General features: G+C 45.3%; 1 protein-coding gene across 11 annotated transcripts in view; it reads right to left on the bottom strand.

Moving 5' to 3' along the window:
• Window positions 1–22713, bottom strand: part of PHACTR3 (phosphatase and actin regulator 3) — a 263489-nt gene that overhangs the window by 29665 nt on the left and 211111 nt on the right. For all 11 annotated transcript variants that reach the window (XM_074406723.1, XM_074406722.1, XM_074406725.1 and 8 more), the window contains one exon: window positions 10094–10247. In XM_074406723.1, the coding sequence (XP_074262824.1) occupies window positions 10094–10247 (154 nt within the window). The remainder of the gene's footprint in view (window positions 1–10093; window positions 10248–22713) is intronic.

The raw sequence follows: 22713 nt of genomic DNA, 5'->3' as shown, positions 1-22713 counted from the left end.
AGTTGTGAAATCGGCTAAGGAAAAGGACGCTGAGCTGGAGAGGCTCAGGTTCATAGCCTCACTCAGCTACTCACTGGCTACTAACAGTTCTGAGCCTCCATTTCCTCACATGCAGAGTGGAGGCTGTGAGGCCATTCACACGGGAGGGAAGGAAATGCTGTAATGGACCCAGAGTCCCCAGCACATGCAGACCTCTCTTGAACAGGGGTCCCAACCCCAGGACCCATCTGGGGGAACCAAGCCTGTTAGGAACCTGGCCACGCAGCAGGAGGTGAGCAGTGGTGAGCAAGCATGGCCACCTTCACTCCACCTCCACTCAGATCAGCAGCAGCATCAAATTCTCAGAAGACTGTGAACTGTGCACTAGAGAGGTCTAGGTTGCACACTCCTTATAAGAATCTAATGCCTGATGATCTCTCACTCTCTCCCATCACCCCCAGATGGGACCGTCTAGTCACAGGAAAACAAGCTCAGGGCTCCCACTGATTCTGTATTAAGGTGCACTGTATAATAATTTCATGATATATTACAATCTAATAATAGAGATAAACTACACAATAAATGTCATGTGCTTGAACCATCCCAAAACCATCCTCCTCCCCGGTCCATGGAAAAACTGTCTTCCATGAAACTGGTCCCTGGTACAAAAACGGTTGGAGATCACTGCTCTAGACTAGGACCACTGCTCTATGCAAGGAGAAATTTCTGGAACCACAGAAGTTTGCACAGCTGACATGCTTACAGCTCTCGTCCAGTTCAAGGACCCATGATCCCAAAAGGTAAATGATCACAAGCCTCATCGCCTGTTTTGCAGCCTTGGGGTTCGCTACAAAACAGGAACCCCAGTGCAGTGGAGTCTCTCCTGCCACAACTGCACTTCTTCCGGCCGAAGATGCCCAGCTGTGGGCATTTTGTTCAAGAACGATCTTGGACATGATGCGTTGTTAGCCCCTGCATTTACCTTCTTTCTGGTGATCCCTTTGGAAATTGTACCACTGGCAATTTCAGAGACGGAGCAGACAAATGGGCTTTTGAATACAGGAGGCCAAATTCCCCCGATGAGGCCCTCCCCATATGTGCATCTCACTGGGAGAAGTCTGGGCTTTGCTCCTTGAAAGCTGTTCATTAACAAGGAGCCCTCTGCAAGTCGAGAGTTCTCTGGATTTCCCAGTCCAGCTTGGATCCACAGGGACAGTCCCCAGGTCTGGCTTATGAGACCTCATCTCTGAACTCAGAGAACTCAGCTCCCAGCCCCCTTCTCAGCAACAGGAGGGGATCTCACTGTCCCCCTCACTTCCTGTTCTATCCAAACAGAAGCCCTTTGTCCTTGATGTGCACAGGCCCAATAGCTGAGGTCCCACAGACCTCAGAACCAGAAAAGCGGATTTCAAGCCCCCATCTTCTTCAGGGTGTGCTTAAAAAAAAAAAAGTTTACCACTGCTCCATTCCCGAGAGATGAATAGGGCTTATTTCACTGGAACACACAGAAGCCTGTCCTACTTCTTGGTGGTCAATGAAAAACAACTCGCCACTCCCTTTCCTTCTATACAAGTGTGTGAAGCTGGAGGGAAGATACTACAGAAGGAAATGGACCAAGGATAACGGGAACTTCAGGATCCTATAAAACACCATGATGGGCTCCGAATGCCCCCGACCTCTGCTGAGACCAGCGAGCTCAGAATGGACCAAGCAGTCTCTCCTTCCACCCCATGTGCTCCCTGGTCAAGCTCATCTGCACAAGCAGATGTAACCACTGCCAAAAACCCCAGGGACCTGATGGCCCAGGGACACAGCCAGCTCTTTAGACATACAACCTTTCCCCTGCGTCTGCCTTCCTTCTTCCTGGATTCTCTCCCCATTGCAGACTCGCCCACTCCAGGCTGGCAGCCCCTCATCCCTCGCCCCCAGGCCTGCCATCCATCCTCACCAGCTCTACCATCTTCTCTTCAGCCCTGTTGCCCCAGGATGGTGCTGGATCTTGGGCCTGCAGCACTTGGGAGACCCGCCTACCTCTGGGCTTGCTCTCCCAAACCAGACTGCCTGCAATGCTGGGCAGGGACCATCATCCCTGCTCTGCAGATGAGACCTGGCAGAGAGAAGCTAAGCAGTGCCCCAGGGTCTCACAATTCATGAACAGCCAGGCTGTGGGCCCCAGGGGCCTCGCTCCCAAACACAGAGCCCTGTGCCTGAGGCCAAGCATCTGGCTCACACCCTGTGGACAGGGCCAGGAGGTCGATGATATACTATAGCTAGGGCATTTCCCAGATGTGCCCTTGCTCCTGACCCCTCAGGGAGCCCTGGCTGCATCTTGGGAAAGCCAGGCCTCCTCATCTACCATTTCCCACCAGCTTAGCCAGGGACTGGCTCAGTGGGCAGGGTCCTCACGGAATAGCAGGGCAGGACTCCGCCATTCCAGTGGGTACAGAATAGAACAGATGAGTAAGGGCACTTTCAGCAGCTGTGGAAATGGCTAAGAACACAGCAGTGGACGATGTGACACAGGCTAACAGCGAGGCTGTGCCACTGGGGGACGGTCAGGAGGGTCCCTTGGGGAGGTGACGTCTGAGCTGAGCCTGGGATGACAGGAGCTGTGTGTGGATTGGGAGCTCATAGCGGGCAGCACAGGAGCCGCCACTACCTGGCCCTCGGCCCCTCCCTCCACCCCACCACCCCCACCAGCTCTGAACCTTCTCAGCCCCCAGGGTGGCCCTGGGAAGGCGCTGCTGGTGCTGCTTCCGGCCTTGGAGAGCTCTCGCTGGCTGCCCTGCCCGGGACATCCTCCCCCATCCCGCTGGAGCTGGTCCACACGTCTATTTCTGTACATCTTATCACCATACTCAATGATTTATTTATCACCGGCGAGCATGTCTTTTCATCTCTGCACCCCAGCGCCTAGCACGTGCATGCTACATGAATTTGAAATCTCTGTAATTGGGGGATAAGCACCCCAAGAGATGGGCAAAGGCATAGGACATGGCAGGAGCAACGTCCCGTTCTGCAGGCGCAGCCTCCCTTGTAGGTAATTTCAGACGCCACCTTCCACCCCAGCAGCCATGAGTTAACCCTGAGGCTGAAGACAAACTTCACAACCACTTTTCAGGACAGCAATGGTAACTGTGATAAGAGAAACCTTCAGTGCTCATGGTGGCTCAGCCCTGCACCGGGAGTGACCCATGTCAGGTGCCTTCACTCCTCAGTGAGGGTCTCAGGGATGTCATAAGATCCATGAAGGAGTGTGTGTCCCACACTCATACCACATCAAGCACAGAGCTTCAGGGTTGCAGCCGCCAGCAGGCGAAGGACTCAGCCCAGTGAACCTGGATGGTCACCACCTCATTAATACAGACATTCACTGGAAACTGGACTTTAACTAGAGTGACCATCAGCCTCCCGGCCCTGTCCACAAGATGTGAGCCAGATGTGTGGCCTTAGGCGGCAAGGCTCCGTGGTTGAGAGCAAGGGCCCTGGGGCCCACAGCCTGGCTGCTCATGAACTGTGAGACCCGGGGCACTGCTTAGCCTCTCTCTGCCTGGTCTCCTCATCTGCAGAGTGGGGATGATGCTCCCTGCCTGGCACTGCAGGCAATCAGCACTGCGCCTGCCCAACAGCAGGGTGGACCCTCTCAGATGCTGCTATTGGTGATATCATTATGAAGGCCAGCATTGGAAGCTGATTCTTCCCCCTTCCACATGCCTGAAATTTACCGAAGACCATTTCTGTGGAAGTGAAAATTTCTGTCCATTCAGGTTCAGGCACAAGCCCACAGCAGAACGAAGTCCCCAGTGAGACAGGCTGGGTCCCCGCTGGCCCAGTGCAGTCCAAACCACGGCTTCTGCAGGGACACTGTCTGTCTTCACGTCTCTGCATTCTGTCTCCAGGACCAAAAATAGGCCTGCCTTGTCTCAAACACATCTAGAGGAGGGAGCATCTAAACCTGTTGCACGCTGTGTCCTGCTCCCGCAGACAGAGCAGGAGTGGGAGGCCACAGCCCAGGAGGACGCCCGAGGGTGCAGCGTGTTCTGGAGACCAGAGAACAAAACGTACAGAGAAGCCACTCAGAGATCCGCTAACTGCTGCCGAACCTGCTAAGGGCTCCTCCTGAAAGACGCTACTGAGCATTAATCAGCTTCTCACACATACTCCTGGGAGCAAAGAATGCCCCAAGGGGATTAACAATAGAAGGTCTGTGTGTGACTTAAGAGGTGCCCGCCCTGTTCCTCACTCTCGGGGCAAAAATTACATAACAGTCACCAAGGGGAATGACACTCCAGCCCGTCCACAGCAGTGCTCCTGCACTCCACGGCTGCCTGGCATCGTGACTGCCGTTCATGCAGCAGCCCTCATCTCCTGCTGCTGCTGCTGGCCTCTGCCGGGTGCAGGTGACAGCTTGCCCAGGAGTGCACCCTGCCTTACCTCGACAGCAGCACCTCCCGCCCCCAGCACCCCCTGCTGAGAACATGCTTTTATGACTCTCTACAGGGACTAAAGTGGAACCTACCAGAGGGCCCTGAGGCAGGTACTGCCACCATCCCCATTTCACAAACCAGGAGAGAGATTCTGAGACAGTGGTGCTGGCCTGTCTCATGCAGCTGACACAGGGACGGTTGGGTTCTAGCCCACCTGCCACACTGCTCCAGAGCCCTGGTGAGGCTGCGTCTTTCTCCTTACGTTCCCCCTGACAATGTCCAACTCCCCACTGCTCCCTGCTGGGTGATATTCTGCACTGCTTTTTACCCCCCCCCCCCCGCCCCCGGGAGCAGAGTCTTGCTCTGTCACCCAGGCTAGAGTGCAATGGCACAATCTCGGCTCACTGCAACCTCCACCACCCAGGTTCAAGCAATTCTCCTGCCTTAGCCTTCCAAGTAGCTAGGATTATATACACCTGCCACCATACCCAGCTAGTTTTTGTATTTTTAGTGGAGATGGGGTTTCACTATATTGGCCAGGCTGGTCTCAAACTCCTGACCTTAAGTGATACGCCCACCTCAGCCTCCCAAAGTGCTGAGATTACAGGTATGAGCCGCCATGCCCGGCCAACATTCTGCACTGCTTTAATGCAAAGGTGAATTCCTTTGCCTGAGAGGCCTGGAAAGTTGCCTGGTTGCCAGCAGATACCCTAAACGAAGCGAAAACAATGTAAGAAAATTCAAAGCCCTGCCTAAGATAAACAGGGAGCCCAGTGTCTAGAATGCTTCTCCCAGGCCCAAGCTCACTCCTCAGCAGCTTCTGTGAGGTGCTTGGCCCTGGGCCAGACACCTTTTCACTAAGGCTTAATTTTCCCATCTGCAAAATGGAGATGATTGATAGCAACACCTGCTTTACTGGCCACTGTGAAGACTACATAAATGAAAGCAAGGCAGAGACACCCAGCACGTGGCCGGCACCCATGCTGAAAGCCGGCAGCAGGCCCTTCCCATGGTTCTCCTTAAACGGTGGCTGCAGACAAGATGGAGGCAATCCAGCTCGTGCCTCTGTGCGTAATTTCCAGGCCACACCTTCCATTCAGGAGCTGTGGGTCTCTCATAGTCTGCAGATGCATCTACTTAAGTTTTAAAGGTAAGCTGAGCTCCTAGACAGAGAGGGGGTGAAAATCAGCAAAGATCTTTACTCTTTCAAACAGGACCCTGACATCCCTAGGGGTCCGGGGGCCAAGCACGTGGATGTGTTCAGGAGTGGCCCCAGGGAGCAGTGACTGCTTCACCTGGAAAAGGCCCGGCAGCACTCAGAAGATAAAATATGAAGGTTCTGGAAATTAGAAAAAGGAAATAGCAAATGTTCTTTGGGACATGGTAGATGGCACGTTGCCATGGCAACCAGAGGCTGCCTTACTTAGCAAGAGATGGTGGAGGAATCTCCTAAAGGAGCAGAGCAGAGACAAAGGGAGACCAATTAAGCCGCTGCTGTCGGGAAAACAAGCAGTGCCTCCAGAAACCACGTCTGACCTCCTGGGAGGCAGCTCCCCTGCTGCTGTCTTCTCTAATTCTGGGCTTCTGAACGTGGTGACAAATATCCAGGGAGCTACTACATCCCAGCCCAAGGTTTAAAATTAGTTCCAGATTCAGTAAGTGATGGAAGAAAAGCAAGTCACAGGGCTCGTGTTACCGGTACTTCTTACGTAGGGGGGCGTCTGGGATATCCCAAAACGCGGCCCAACCTTCTCCCACCTCCACAGTCAGGGGCGGGGACCCCAGGCTTCTCGCATTCCAAACACCACCAGAATTGCTGCTTTTGGAACCACGTGTACTGTCATCCGTTACTTACCTTCTTTTTTGTTTCTATCAATTCACTTAATATTTTAATTTGAAAGAACTTGGTTTGATTATCAAATAGAAAACCACCGTAAACTGGCACAGGTAAAGGCATCCGCAAATAACAGAAGGGAATGGAATTCTGTTTACCTCCAGGCTGGGCAGGATTTTTGAACACATACCAACGGGGCAAACCATAAAGCACATCAGGGGTCAGCAAAGTGCCAGCTGAACCCAATGGACCGCTGGCTATTTTTTGTAAATGAAGTTTTATTGGCACACAGCCGTGCCCGTTCAGCTGCTTCATTAGTACAGCGGCCACACTGAGCAGGGCTGGTGGAGACAGCTGGGCTCACAAACCTCAAAACACTGACCCCTTGGTCCTCGCAGAGAAAGGCTGTGAGCTCCTGACATTTATGATCGGAATTCTGACAACCCTAAAACTCAAAACTTCGGTGCCTCAACGAAAAGTATTTTGAAACTGAAAACACAAGCCCCAAACAGAGAGAAGAATCATGTAACTCAAAACTGGGAAGGATTAGAAGCCACAGGTTCAAAAGTAAACTCTGAAAAATCATTAAGATAAAGAGAACTTCAGGCAAAGTACATAAATCAAAGAAGAAACCAAAAAAGCGGATGAAAGCTGAAAACAATGTTCAACCTCACCGGAAATCAGACACAGAGACCCAAGCCCTGGGAAGAACCCGTGCCCCATCACGGAGACTCGCAGAACTGAACGCCCTGGACGAGGACACAGAGGTGCCGGCACGGATTTCCCAAACGCTGGTCAAAATGCCGCCCGCTCCTTCGCCCCAAGCACGGCTGTGCAACGCCTGGAAGGGCAGGACAGCGCGTTCTATGCACAGCCCCGCCCCAGGCCGGGCTCACGCGCTCACCTTCACGGCCCTCCCCTGTGAAAACACTCCAGTAAGGATTTGGGTGGGAGTTGAGATCACTGGGCTCAAGCTCCCCAGCGGAGATGAGAAACAATCCTTCCTCGAAATGAAGAGCCCCGCTGCTCAGAGGAAAATCTGCCCAAAGCGGGAGTTCAAACTTCAGATCATGGATTCTCACCCAAGGACCATTCTGTTTTCTCCAACCTCAGGGGACACTGGGGGGCCTCTGGGCCGCGTTTCGTGGTTAGAAGTGGAGGGTGGACTGCTAGTATCTAGTGGGTGGGGGCAGGGATGCTGCTAACAGCCCCTCCACGGAGAACGATCAAAGTGTGACCCGCAGCCCGGCAGCAAGTGGAGTCGGCAGCCCCAGAAGCTTGCTAGAAATGCAGACTCGCAGGCCTCACTGCACCTGCAGCATCAGAACCTGCATTCTCCCAGGGTCTCCGGTGACTCGGGGGCAGGGGACAGCAAGGGTGGAGAACAAATCAACAGAGGCCGTGGCGCTCCCTGAGCGGGTTTCCCTCAGCCCTGGGGCACTGTCTCTCCCTCCAGGGAAGGGTTGGGCATTTGAGGTTCAAAGACGGAGCGTGCGGACGAGGGGCAGTCCAGGGCACTGTCTGCCAAGGCCAGCCCTGCACAGAATGCTCACACCTCACAACTGTGGGCAGGAGAGGCTCATTGTGGCTGTTGGGACGGCTTGCGTGAGCGCCGTCAGAATGTCCCCTCCTGCTGCATGTGGGACCCGTTGGCCTGCCATCCAGCCTGGTAGGTTCAGAGGACACAGAGGCCCACCCTGCCGGAATGGCATGACTTTGAAAGCCCACCGATGCCTGCTCCGTGGCTTTTGGCAGCTTCAGGCAGCGTCATGGGCACGAACCCGGCTACGCAGCAAGCTCTGAGGGGTTTGAACCCCAATGGCTCTGGAATGTGGAGAGCAATTAGGGAGGTGCCCAACCCTGGAGAGCCACACAGGGCAGCTTCACCTGGCTCATGGCAGCCTTGCCTTCCAAGAGAACGTCCCATGCTGTCTCAGGGGCATGCCTGGATCCCCAAGGCCTCACCCAGCAAGACGCGGTAGCTCGACTCTGTCCTGCCCCATGGCACCGTCCAGCTCCAGCCCAGCAGACCACAGGGACCACCCAGGGAACCTTTGGGGGGTGCAACACAGTAGGTGCCCACCCGGGGCTTTGGGGTGCAGTCAGACAGCAGATGGGTGGACTCAGTGTGCACACTGTCCAGAAAATGATGCGTCTGTACGTGCACGTGTGTATATGTAGACACCCGCCTCATGACATTTCAGTGACAGGCCACATAGACGACAGCTGTCCTGTAAGATGAAGACGGATGTAAATTTTCTAACGCCTAGTGACATTGTTGCTGTCATATAACATCTTGGCGTAACGCGTTCCTTACATGTTTGTGGCGATGCTTTGTGGCACTTTCCGTGCCGCCAAGTCCTCTAAAAGTCTGGTACATATAACCGCGCGGTTCATCGCACTTGATCATGTTATTACATAACCATGTTACTGCTTTATGTACTCACTGCTATTTTAAAGATTATTTTGTTAATCGTTTTATACTGTATGTACTCCTCCTACTCATTACAAAGAAAAGTTAATTGTAAAGCAGCTTCCGGCAGGTCCCTCGGAACACGTCTTGTCCCACAGGGGCGGTGCCGGGCATGGAGCTGCACCTCCCGTGAGAACAGTGCCTTCTGGACTCCTCCTGAGAGACCTGCCGGAGGCTGCTTTACATTCACTTGGCCCTGTGGGACAGGATGTGGAGGATGAAGGCAGATCTCGATGGTCCGAAAGTGTGCAGGCCTAGGCTAATGTGGCATTTGTGTTGTAACTTTTAATAAAACATTTAAAAAGTAAAATTGAAAAATGTGAAAAGCTTATAGAATAAGGATAAAGAGAAATTATTTTTGTACAGCTGTATAATGTGTGGTTTGTGCTAAGTGTTATTGTTAGAGTCTAAAAGGTAAAGTTTATCCAGCAAAAAGTTACAGTAAGCTAAGGTTAAATTATTGAAGAAAAAATGTTTCTATAGATGTAGCGTAGCCTCAGCGTGCAGTGTGTGTGACAGCTGCAGCGGGGCCCGGCCCGGCCTGGCCTTCACACTCACCGCCCACTCAGGACTCCCCGACAGCAGCTCCGAGGCCTGCGAGCCCCACTCACGGTAAGCGCTCTAGACAGATGCAGCAGTTTTTATTTGTATGTCGTATTTGTACTGTACCTCTGCTCTGTTGAGGAATGTTTCTATGCGATAATATGCTAGAACTGCCAACAGCGTTCAGCGCGGTCACGTGCTGTAGGGGCGTGCAACCTCGGAGCCATCGGCCACAGCTTATCCTTGGACGTGCAGCTGACCACACCCTCTGGGTTTGTGTAGCACACACCGTGATGTTCCCACAAAGACAAAATCTAATGACGACGCATTTCTCAGAATGTATCCTGTCATTAAATGACACATGACTGCATAACCGTGTGTGTGTGTGTGTGTGTGTGTGTGTGTGTGTGTGTGGTGTAGATTTACTTCACAAACTTAGAAGATCTGGCCATACTGGATCCACATTCTTGCAGGAAAATGGTCAGATAGAGGTGGACAGAGACTGCCCCGCCCCTAACACTGACAAGCCACGCCCTCATCAGTTTGGCCCAGTCCTTGCCTGGCTCCTACAGGCCAGTGGAGCAATTCACACCCCAGGAGGCATGTCCAGGGACAGTTCTGGTCATCACTGGAAGTGTAGTGTGTAGGGGCCGGGAGTGCCCCTCAACATCCCGGCATGCACGGGACAGCCCCAAATGTCAGCGGTGGCGGGGCCAAGAGACCTGACGCAGAGGCTGTGAGTGTGCCCCGGCCTGGCACACCCAGGATGTGGGATCTCAGAGGGCTCAGCCTGCAAGGCCAGGGCGCAGCCTGCTGTGCCCGCACGCTGCCACTTACTTGGAGAGCTTCATCTCGATCTGCTGCCGGATCTCCTGTCTTTCTTCATCAGTCCTTCTGGGGAAAATGTTCCGGTCTTCTAGTTCCTGTTTGCTGGGCCGGTTCCTTAGTTTCACGGCCAGGAGCTCCTTCTTGCATTTCCGTGGTAGTGTTCCTAAGAGCCCCCATCCAGGGTAAGAGGAGAGAAGGGGACAAAGGAGACAGGTCTTAGTGGAGAGCTGGCTTGTCAACGGAGCTACCCACCTGCCAGAGGAAGGACTGCGAACCAGGGTGATGGTGGCTAGAACTGAGAGGACAGGACACGTGCTCACAGCTTGGGGCACTTTCCAGTGAACAGTGGGCAGCTCAGGGGCAAGGTGATATCACTGTCTCTGTCCACTAAGTCCCCTTCTCATGGGTTTCCAGAAACAGCCTCCATTAACACCTGTTGTCCCAGATGACTACTAATAGCACCCACTTTTTTCTTTCAAAAATGTCTGAGTTTGGACCAGAAATGACACAGTGACTTTCCCCATGGTGGCCGCCGCCCCCACCTAGCTCCATATGACCCTTGCACTTTCTCCCTGCCCACTGTCCCCCCAGACACATGGCTCTCCTTCAGTTTCTGGATGACCACCTGAGGGTCTCCACATCATCTCCGTCCTCTGCCTGCCACACAGCTCTGCTGGGATCGTCCAGGGCTGGACCCAGCCCTCAGAAGCCCCCGCGCCTCCAGTCACACCGCTCCACTTATCTTCATCCCTCCACAGCTGGTGGCTTTCCAGTTTGTTTATTATCTGCCTCCTGCATAGACTTTTGCTAAGTAACATCAAAGAAAATGGCGAAACAAAAATCTCTCCTTTGGAAAAGCAAAGGAAAATGGAAAAAAAAAAAAAAAGATTACAGTCGACCTTTTCACAATTCTGGAAATCAAGCACAGGTTTACAGCAAAATGAGGAATGTTGATTCCAGAAAAATCGGCTGAATTTTGAAAAGAATGTTTCACCTTTCCAGTCCTGTGTCCGTTCTTCAGCTCTGCCATAGCCTTGACATGTGACAGTCTGCATTTGTGGTGAAGACCAGCAGCCTGGCAGCCACCGAGGGAACAGACTGGGCTAGAGCTCTTCAGGGACGAATTCCCTACAAACTGCCATCATTTGACCCACATTGTGTTCCTGGAACACCCCTTTTTGCAAGTGTCTGTACTGGACCTGATCCAGAGTTCACCCAGTGCAGAAAGCCTTTTCTCTCAGGGGGTTTTGAAAATAATACAGCCTTGTCTTTCCAAGTACACAACTTGGATTTATCTTCAGACCAGTCTTGCTCGGTAATACCCTACGGAGCTCCGTATTGGCAAAACTCAACAAAAATCCATGCATTGTGCAAGAAATTAAATGAAATAAAACATAGAACCCTGATATTACCAGCTCTAGTCCAACTCCGGCAAACATGGTGGGCGAGGGCACCTTTCCAATGTACAACTGACAGGGCTTAGGAGGAAGGGTGGGCACTGCCAGCTCCTTCTCTCTGGGTACAGAGTGGCGCAGATAGCTCTAAGTGGCACCACTCTCGGCTCCACCTCACCAAGCAGGAGCTGCCTTCCACATTCCCTGCACACAGACACACAAACGTGTGGGGCTCAGGACACTGCCCCAACCCCAATCTCATCAGGTCCCATCTTCCTTCCCAGTGGAGCAAAGGATGCTCAGAAGCCCAGACTCTGTACTCAAGCACACAGAAGTACAGAGTCTCTGGATGCTGTCGGTCTCTCCCTTCTTTGTGAAAGGCTCTCTTCTCTCTCCTTCCAGGTCTCTGCCCTAGCCTGCTGTACTCCTGCCCTGATGACCGTGTCTCAATTTACTTCACTGGCTTTCATAATCTCCCCCACCTCCAGAGGTGGGTGTGCCCAGGACCCAAGTCTCAAACTCCTTCCCTCTCTGTCCACATTTGCTTCTTAAATGACCTCCTGTGTCCCATGACACTAAGAACCAACTGCTACTGGCTCCATATTTCCATCCCCAGACACCACCTCCCTCCTGAACTCCAGGCTTGCACATTAGCTTTCTTCACCATGCTTCCCCCTGGATCTCTAGCAGGCATCTCAAACTTAGCAGGACCTCCTGCTCTCCCGTTGGAGCACAGAGTGGTTAAGAGGCGGAACCAGGATGTAAACGTAGGCCTGAACCCAGAGACCACAGTCCCAGCTGACATTCATGGATGTGCTGTTCAATAAGGCGCCTGTCCATAAGGGGCCTCTCCCATACCTGGCACTGAAGAGCAAACAGGAGAAAGATGCAGCGTGTGTCTGGCTGAGCTTGGTCAGGTGAGGGAAGGAAACGTGAAGCCAGCACGTGTCATGTTCTCAGGAACATTCTATGTGTTTCCATTCGGCACTGTCACAATATATCCTAACTATGTGTGGGGCTCTTTCCCTAACCATGGGCATTATGTGAGCTTAAAACATTTTCACTCCATGGAGAAAAACAAATACGGTGAGTTTATTCATAGCGAGGATTATATCTCGTTCATTTTTGCCATATACAAACACAAAAGCTGCAGAATGATCTGGTGTAAGAGAGAATACATAAGCCACAAAAGGAAGGGAGAGTGCCCAAAAGGGATTTTTGAAGGAAGCAGCATCTGAGCTGAAGCCTACAAGAGAAGTGGGGTTCCCATCTAGGGACACCCAATAGCAGAGACTAACTTGGGTCTCTAGAAGGCATGTGCTGTGAAAACTTGTCTCAGTCTTCAAAGTTATGACATTAACTTCTGCTTCTGACTGTGGTGGAGAGACATGGACTGAATTGTCTTTCTCATTCAAATCTCAAACACAAAGTCAAAATGTACAAAACAGTAGTTTTCAACATGTTAGAAATCTGCAACAAAGGGCAGTGATCCTTGAGAGATGAGAATCGAATGAAGCAGCCCTATGACTGGCCAGCTACTGCCTCTAGAGAGTCACCAGGCCACAACCAGGGAGGGTGAACGCAGGAAGAGCCTGGAAAACTCCCTGAGTTGAGAAGATGAAGCTGAGAGGACATGAAGATCAGGGAAGCCAGAGTGAGCAGAAAAGAGACCTGGAGAGGAAAGAGTTGCGTAGAAAGAAGACCCAAAGATCTGCAGAAGGTCCCTCGAAACTTTAGTGGATTAACGTGTGCCTCTGAGGAAAGAATCATTGGAAATGATGAGGTAACAGTGCCTGGTGCACACACAGCACTGGACAGAGGGCCGGTTCCCATCAGCCAGACAGAAAACTTCATGATGTACAGGGCAGTCAACAGAGTACACAGAGGGTTCTGCCTCTGGAATGGGAGAGTTAGCCATTGAGCTAACTCAGTAACTGAGGACTCCTCTGGTTCTGTCTAACAAATGTTAGCAAAACCTGGATGAATTAGACTCCTTTCAAGTAACTTAACAGCTTCCCAGAACAAAACTCAAGAGCATTTACAAGAATACAAAAAACATCCAACACCCAAGAAGGTAAAATTCACAACGTGTGTCATCCAATAAAAAACTACCATGCCTGCAAAGAAGCAGGAAAAAGCTCAGTGAACTTTAAGCATGAAACAAAACTGTGTCTGGGCCATCATGATCAAAATCCGTAACCATTAGGAAACATTAAAAGTGTCCAGAGCTAACAAGACATTCTCTATATTCTCTGTACAGAGTAACAAAGAGACAGATGACAGCAGATGTGTCAAGAGAAACGATGCCGATGAGAAGACAGGGGAGTAACAAGTACAAAGTAATGAAAGGAAAAAAACAAAGTCGGAATTGCACACTTGAAAAAACATCGTTCAAAATAAAGACAAAGTCAATGCCTTCTTGGACATAAAAAAGCTGGAAGACTGCATAACCAGCAGACCTCATTATAAGAAATGACGAAGGAAATCCTTTAGGCAGAAGGAAAATGGTAGTGGACAGAAACCTGAATCTGTACAAGGGAAAGAAGAGTAATAGAAATGGTAACCACAGGTGGAAATATATAATTTTTTTCTTATTTATCTTTAAAAGAAAGCTGACTTTGGTAATAAAAATAAAGTAGTATGAGGTTTAAAACATGAGTGAAATGGACAACAGAACACGTGTTGGGAAAGGAGAATGGAAGTACACTGTGCTGAGGTCACGAGCCTCAAAGTGAAGCAGCGTACTATCAGCTGAGGCGGACGGGGATAAAATAGAGGTATGCTCTAACCACTAAAGCCACCATCATAACTACTGAAATAGTCAATCGGGTATAGCTAATAAGCCAGCAGAGGAGAAAATGTGGAATAAAAGAATCACTCAATCCAAAAGAAAGCAGAAAGATAGAAAGGATAGAAAAAACTAGATGGGACAAATAGAAAATAAATAGCCAGGTGGTAGATTTAAACCTATTTAAAATCACCATTAAATGCAAATGGTCAGAATACCCTACTTAACAGCAAAATTTTTCAGAATGGATTAAAATATGAGACAAAACTATACGCTGCTAAAAAAAAAAACATGTTTTATATTTAAAGAACGTATAGGTAAAGAACAACACTTTACATCTATTAAGATACAAATAGATCAAAAATAAAATCTTAAAAAAGATGTACCATTTGGACACTGACCAAACAGAACTGCAATGGGCATGTTAGTATTGAGTAAGGTAGAATTCAGAGCAAGAAACCTCATCAGGTTCTTTGAAAAGGGTCATCTTATGATAAAGATATAACTTCATCAGGAGAGTGTAATGATACTAAATATTGGTAATCTATGTGAGATTTAAAGTACATAAAGCAAAAAGTGATAGAACTGAGGAAAGAAAGAAATAAATCTACACATTATTCCTTGGAGATTTCAAAACCCGTCTCTAAATAATTGATAGAATGAACAGAAAACCTGTAAGGGTACTGAAGACATGAGTGACATCAACCAATTTGATCTAATACTTAGAAAACACTGTATCAAACAACAGAAGATCACGCATCCAAGTATACACACAGCATTTACCAAGATAGGCCATATTCTGGACCAGAAGTAAGTTTCAACAAATTTTAAAGGACTCATTCATACAAAGTATGTTCTCTGACCAAAGTGGAAATAAATTGGCAATCAATAATGAAGAATACACAAATATTTGGAAATTAACTTTAAAAACTCCTGAATAATTCATAGCTCCAGTAAGAAATCAAAAGGGAAATTTGAAAGTGTTTTGAAACAAATGAAAATACAATATATCAAAATAATGGTAGGAGGGAAATTTATAACATTAAATGCCAATATTTAAAAAGAAGGCCTCGAATCCATGATATCTGATTCCACCTTAAAAACCTAGAAAAATAAAAACAAAACAAACCACAGGAGAAGAAAAAAAATAAGAAGAATCAGAGCAGAAACCAATGAAATAAAAAATAATGATAAAGAAAATAATCAGGAAGAAGAAGAAAAGAGACAGTGAGGGAACAATTACCTATATCAGAAACTGGAGAGGTAACACTGACATCATCTAATTCTACAGATGTTAAGAAGATATAAGGAAAAATAATTAATCGCTTCATGCTAATACATTTGACAACTGACATAAAATGAATGAATTCCTTGAAAAAACACAAACTACCAAACCTTACTTAAGAAGTAATATGTAACCAGAATGGACCTATCAGGCACACACACATGCTGCAGTCTCAGACACATGCACAATGAGTTCTAGAAAACATTTAAGGAATAATACTAATTTTCTATAAATTATTTCAAAAAAGTGAAAGGAAGGTGTTATGGTTTGAATGTTTGTATCCCTTCCAAAATTCATGTTGAAACGTAATCTCCAATGCAATAGTATTAAGAGGTGGGGACTTTTGGAAGTGATTAGGTCAGGAGGTCTCCTCCATCATGAATGGCTTGAGGGCTCCTCGATAATGAATGGATTTAAGGTCCTATAAAAAGGGCTTCACAATAGTTCACATCTTTTTGTCCTTCCATCTCTTGTCATGTGAGGACACCTACATGATGCCATCTATGATAAATGAGTTTTCACCAGACAGTGAACCTTCTAGCATCTTGAACTCCTAGCCTTCAGAACTGGGAAAAAAATAAGTTTGTATTATTTATTATCACCTCGTCTGTGGTATTTTGTTACAGCATCATGAACAAACTAAGACAAGAGAGACTACACATCATTCTGCGAAGCCAGAATTTACTCTGACAAAGTAAAACTAGAAAATACTTCAAGAAAAGAAAATGAAAGACGACTATCCCTGAAGAATACTGATGTAAAACTCTGAAAAAAATAGCAAACCAAACCCAATAATTTATAAAAATTGTGATACACCATGACCAAGTGGGTTTTTTTTTAACCCAGGAAGAAAAGATTAGCTTGTCACTCAAAAAGCAACAAGTTAATTCACCAAAACTGACAAACTAAAAAAAGCACATAATTACTTCAATGTACATAGAAAAAGTATTTGACAGCCAATGAGAAAACTAACAATATAGCTTGCTACCACTATGGCCACAGATTTCTGCAGACTAGGCAACAGAGGTACTCGCAGGCATTGCTGACATTTATTACAGCTGAAAAACCTGCACAGAGACTACACTACTGCACCCACCTGGAACCAAAGGCAATGTGCTCTACCTTACTGACACCCTAGGGTCCATCTACTGGTAAAAGTTTTTCGCAAAAATATGCCACTCTATAAATTTAGATGAGGTGACTTTCACAATATGTGGAGATTATCTATGCAGGGACACAAGGAACAAGAAAGCAAGGAAATGTGATGCTGCCAAAGAAACATAATAATTCTCCAATAACTGACCCTAAAGAAAGAAAAATTTATGAATTGCATAAGAAGAAATTCAAAATAATGACCTTAAGAAACCTTAGCAAGACACAAGTGAATACAGGTAGAAAATTCAATGAAATCAGGAAAACAATTTATGATCTGAATAAGAAAGTCAACGAAGAGGCATCATTTAAAAAAGAACAAGCAGAAATCTTGTAGCTGAAGAATTCGATAAATTTTTTTAATTGAGAGCTTCAACAACAGACTAGATCAAGCAATATGAACTCCTGAACTCAAAATAACCCATCCAGAGGGGAAAAAAGAGATAAAAAATGAATTAAAAGGTGAAGAAAGCCTATGGGATTCATGAGACACCATTAAGCAAACAAATGTTTGCATTATGAAATTTTCAGAGTAAGAATAGACAGATAAAAACACAGAAGACTTATTTAACAAGATTACAGATGAAATATTCCCATGTGTTGGAAGAGATATGGACATCCAGATCCATGAAACTCAAACATCCTCAAATAGCTTTAGCCCAAAGAAGTCCTCTCTCAGGTACATCATAATCAAGCCATCAACAGGTAAAAACAAGAAGACATTCTAAAAGCAGAAGAAAAGAAAAATCACGAAGTCACATATAAGGGAATCCCCATTAGCCCACAAGAAAAATTCTCAGTGTAAATCTCTCAGGCTTGAAGAGAATGGGATGATATATTCAAAGTGATAAGCAGGAGGGGACGCCCTACTAACAAGAATATTACATCCAGCAAAGCAATCCTTCAGAAATGGAGAACATATCTTTCCCAGGCAAGAATAAGCTGAGAAAATTCGTTACCACTAGATTACCTTTACAAGAAATGCTTAAAAGAGTCCTTTAACCAGCAGGGAAAAGACATAATTACTATCACAAAAACATATGAAAATATAAAATCACTGGAGAAGGCAAATTTATGATCAACTTCAGAATCTTCATTATGGTAATGGTGTGTGTGAATCTTTCAAATCTCTAGTATGAAGATTTTTTAAAAAATCAATGGTCAAGGCCGGGCGCGGTGGCTCAAGCCTGTAATCCCAGCACTTTGGGAGGCCGAGGCGGGTGGATCACGAGGTCGAGAGATCGAGACCATCCTGGTCAACATGGTGAAACCCCGTCTCTACTAAAAATACAAAAAATTAGCTGGGCATGGTGGCACGTGCCTGTAATCCCAGCTACTCAGGAGGCTGAGGCAGGAGAATTGCCTGAACCCAGGAGGCGGAGGTTGCGGTGAGCCGAGATCGCGCCATTGCACTCCAGCCTGGGTAACAAGAGCGAAACTCCGTCTCAAGAAAAAAAAAAAAAAAAAATCAATGGTCAAAATAACAATAACAAGGGATATGAAGGATCTCTTCAAAGAGAACTACAAACCACTGCTCAAGGAAATAAGAAAGACATAAACAGATGAAAAAATAGTCCATGCTCATGGTTAGGAAGAATCAATATTGGGAAAATGGCCATAATGCCAAAGTAATTTATAGATTCAATGCTATCGCCATCAAGCTACCATTTACTTTCTTCACAGAATTAGAAAAAAAAACACTTTAAATTTCATATAGAACCAAAAAAGAGCCTACATAGCCAAGACAATCCTAAGAAGAAGAAGAAGAAGAAGAAGAAGAAGAAGAAGAAAGCTGGAGGCATCATGCTACCTGACTTTAAACTATACTACAAGGCTACAGTAATCAAAACAGCATGGCACGATACCAAAGGAGACATATAGACCAATGTAACAGAAGCCTCAGAAATAATGCCACACATCTACAACCATCTGATTTTTTTTTTTTTTTTTTTTACAAACCTGACAAAAACAAGCAATGGGGAAAGGATTCCCTATTTAATAAATGGTGTTGGGAAAACTGGCTAGCCATATGCAGAAAGCTGAAACTGGATCCCTTCCTTAAACCTTATACAAAAAAGAACTCAAGATGAATTAAAGATCTAAAACCATAAAAACCCCAGAAGAAAACCTAAGCAATACTGTACAGGACACAGGCATGGGCAAGGTCTTCATGAATAAAACACCAAAAGCAATGGCAACAGAACCCAAAATAGACAAATGGGATCAAATTAAACTGAGGAGCTTCTGTATAGCAAAAGAAGCTATCATTAGAGTGAATAGGCAACCTACAGAATGGAAGAAAATTTTTGCAATCTACCCATCTGACAAAGGGCTAATATCCAGAATCTACAAATAACTTAAAGAAATTTACAAGAAAAAAACAACCACATCAAAAAGTGGGTGAAGGATATGAACTTCTCAAAAGGAGACATTTATGCAGCCATAAAACATATTTTAAAAAACCAGACACTTTATAAAAGAAGACATACATGAGGCCAACAAACATATGAAAAAATGCTCATCATCACTGGTCATTAGAGAAATGCAAATCAAAACCACATTGAGATACTATCTCACACCAGTTTGAATGGTGATCATTAAAAAATCTGGAGACAACAGATGCTGGAGAGGATGTGGAGAAATAGGAACACTTTTATACTGTTGGTGGGAGTGTAAACTAGTTCAACCATTGTGGAAGACAGTGTGGCGATTCCTCAAGGACCTAGAAATAGAAATTCCATTTGACCAAGCAATCCCATTACTGGGTATATATACAAAGGATTATAAATCGTTCTACTATAAGGACACATGCACACGAATGTTCATTGCAGCACAATTTACAATAGCAAAGACCTGGAACCAACCCAGATGCCCATTGATAATAGACTGGACAGGGAAAATGTGGCACATATACATCATGGAATATTATGCAGCCATAGAATACAATGAGTTCGTGTCCTTTGTAGGGACATGGATGAACCTGGAAACCATCATTCTCAGAAAACTGACACAGAGCAGAAAATCAAACCCCGCATGTTCTCACTCCTAGGTGGGTGAACAATGAGAATACATGGACACAGGAAGGGGAGCACTATACACTGGGGTCTGTTGGGGGGAAATAGGGGAGGGACAGCGTGGTGGTGGGGAGTTGGGGAGAGATAGCATGAGGAGAAATGCCAGATGTAGGTGATGGGGGGGGAAGGCAGCAAATCACACTGTCACGTGTGTACCTATGCAACAATCTTGCATGTTCTTCACATGTACCCCAAAACCTAAAATACAATAAAAAGAAAAAGAAAAAGAAAAAAGGAAAAATAAAAAGCTCATAATCACTGGTCATTAGACAAATACCAACCAAAGCCACAATGAGATACCATCTCATGCCAGTTAGAATGGCAATCATTAAAAAGTCAGGAGACAAAAGATTCCAGACAGGATGTGGAGAAATAGGAACACTTTTACATTGCTGGTGGGAGTGAAAATTAGTTAAACCATTGTGGAAGACAGTGTGACGATTCCTCAACGACCTAGAACTAGAAATACAATTTGACACAGCAATCCCATTACTGGGTTTATACCCGAAGGATTGTAAATCATTCTATTATAAAGACACATGTACACATATGTTTATTGCAGCACTGTTCACAATAGCAAAGACTTGGAACCAACCCAAATACACATCATTGATAGAGCAGATAAAGAAAATGTGGCACGTATGCACCATGGAATACTATGCAGCCACAAAAAAGGATGAGTTCATGTCCTTTGCAGGGTCATGAATGAAGCTGCAAACCATCATTCTCTGCAAACTAACACAATAAAGAAAACCAAAAACCATATGTTCTCACTCATAAGTGGGAGTTGAAAAGTGAGAATACATGGACACAGAGAGGGGAACATCACATACTGGGGCCTGTCAGGGGGTGGGGGACTAGGGGTGGGATAGCATTAGGAGAAATACCTAATGTAGTTAACGAGGTGATGGATGCAGTAAACCACCATGGCATGTGTCTAATTATGTAACAAACCTGAATGTTCTGCACATGTACCCCAGAACTTGTATAATAAATAATACAGTATAATAAACAATAAAATAAAATAACTATACCTACAATAAGTTGTTAAGAAAAACACAAAATTAAAAAGATGTAAATTAAGGCAACAAAATTATAAATTATGGAGGTAGGGTAAGGCAAAAGTCTAGAGTATTTGTATGTGACCACAGTTCAGTTGTTTTCAATTTAAAATAGTCTTTATAACTTAATAATTTTTTATATAAGTCTCATGATACCAAAAACAATTACAGCAGATACACAAATGAGAACAAGGAAAGAATCAAAGCTTAGCACTACAGAAAACTATCAAACAGAGGAAAAGAGGAACAAGAGATTTATAAAACAACCAGAAAACAACAAACAAAATGGCAGGAGTCTTTATCCATCAATACTAAAATTGAATATAAATGAATAAATTCTCCAGCTAAAATATAGAGGGGCTAAATAGATTTTTAAAAATAAGACCTAATTGTATGCTGCCTACAAGAGATTCAATTCACCTCTAAGGAAACAGACTGAAAGTGAAGTGAAGGAAAAAAATACTTCATGCAAATTGAAACCTAAAGAAAAGCAGGAGTAACTATATTTATATCTGATAAAATAGAGTTTAAGTCAAAAACTGTAAAAAGAGACAAAAAAGGTGATTATACAATAATGAAGTCAATTCAACAAGATGATATTAACATTGTAAAATATATACATAAATTTGTACCTAAATATATTAACACATATTATTAGATCTAAATGGAGAGAAAAATTGCAATCCAATAATAGCAGGTGATGTCAACATCTTACCTTCAGCAATGGACAGATCATCCAGACAGAAAATGAACAGAGAAATATTGGATTTAAAGTGTACTCTAGACTGAGAAGACATAATATACATTTACAAAACATTCTATCCAGCAGCTGCAGAATACACATTTTTCTCAATTGCACAGGGAACATTCTCCAAGATAGATCATATATTAAGCCAATAAACAAATCTCAACAAATTTAAGAAGACTGAAATCATATCAAGTATATTCTTTGACTACAAAGGTGTAAAACTAGAAATTAATAACAGGAGGATCTTCAGAAACTTTACAAATATGAGGAAATAAAATGTCATGCTCCTGAATAACCAAGGAGTCAACAAAGAAATTTAAAGGGAAATTAGAAAGTATCTCTAGACACTCAAAAATTGAAACAAAACATACCAAATCCTATGAGATATAGCAAAAGCAGTTATAACAAGGAAGTATACAACAATAATTGCCTACATAAAAAAATAAGATGTGAAATAAACAACCTAACACTATACCTCAAGAAACCAGGAAAATAAACTCAACCCAAAATTAGTAGAAGGAAAAAAATTAAAGTTTAGAACAGAAATAAAGACTAGAAAAATGCAAAGATTAACAAAATGAAGGGTTTTTTTTAAAGATAAAGCTAACAAATCTTTAGCTAGAGTAAGAAACAAAAGACTCAAAATCAGAGATGAAAAACAGAACATTGCAACTGATACCACAGAAATAGAAAGAATCATGACACTTTGACCAATTACATGCACAATGCACAGTATGAACAATTGGATAACCTAGAATAAATGGATCATTTTCTGGACACATACAGCCTACCAAGTTTTAATTATGAAGAAATGGAAAGTCAGAACAGACCAATAATGAATAAGGAGATTGAGTCAGTACTAAAAAATTTCCTATCAAAGTAAAGTCCAGGATATGATGTCTTCACTTCTGAATTCCACCAAACATTTAAGGAACTAATATCAGTTCTTCTTAAACTATGCAAAAATATTGAAAAGGAAGGAATATTTCCAAACTCATTTTATAAGACCAGCATTACCTGTTACTAAAACCAGACAAGAACACAACAAAAAAGAAAACTATGTGTCAACATACCTGATGAACACAGATACGAAAATCCTCAACAAAATACTAGGAAACTAAATTCAA

Source organism: Saimiri boliviensis, chromosome 9, assembly GCF_048565385.1.
Source record: "Saimiri boliviensis isolate mSaiBol1 chromosome 9, mSaiBol1.pri, whole genome shotgun sequence".
NCBI lineage: Eukaryota > Metazoa > Chordata > Mammalia > Primates > Cebidae > Saimiri > Saimiri boliviensis.
The sequence above is the reverse complement of the archived record's forward strand: the minus strand, read 5'-3'. Positions and strand labels throughout refer to the sequence as shown.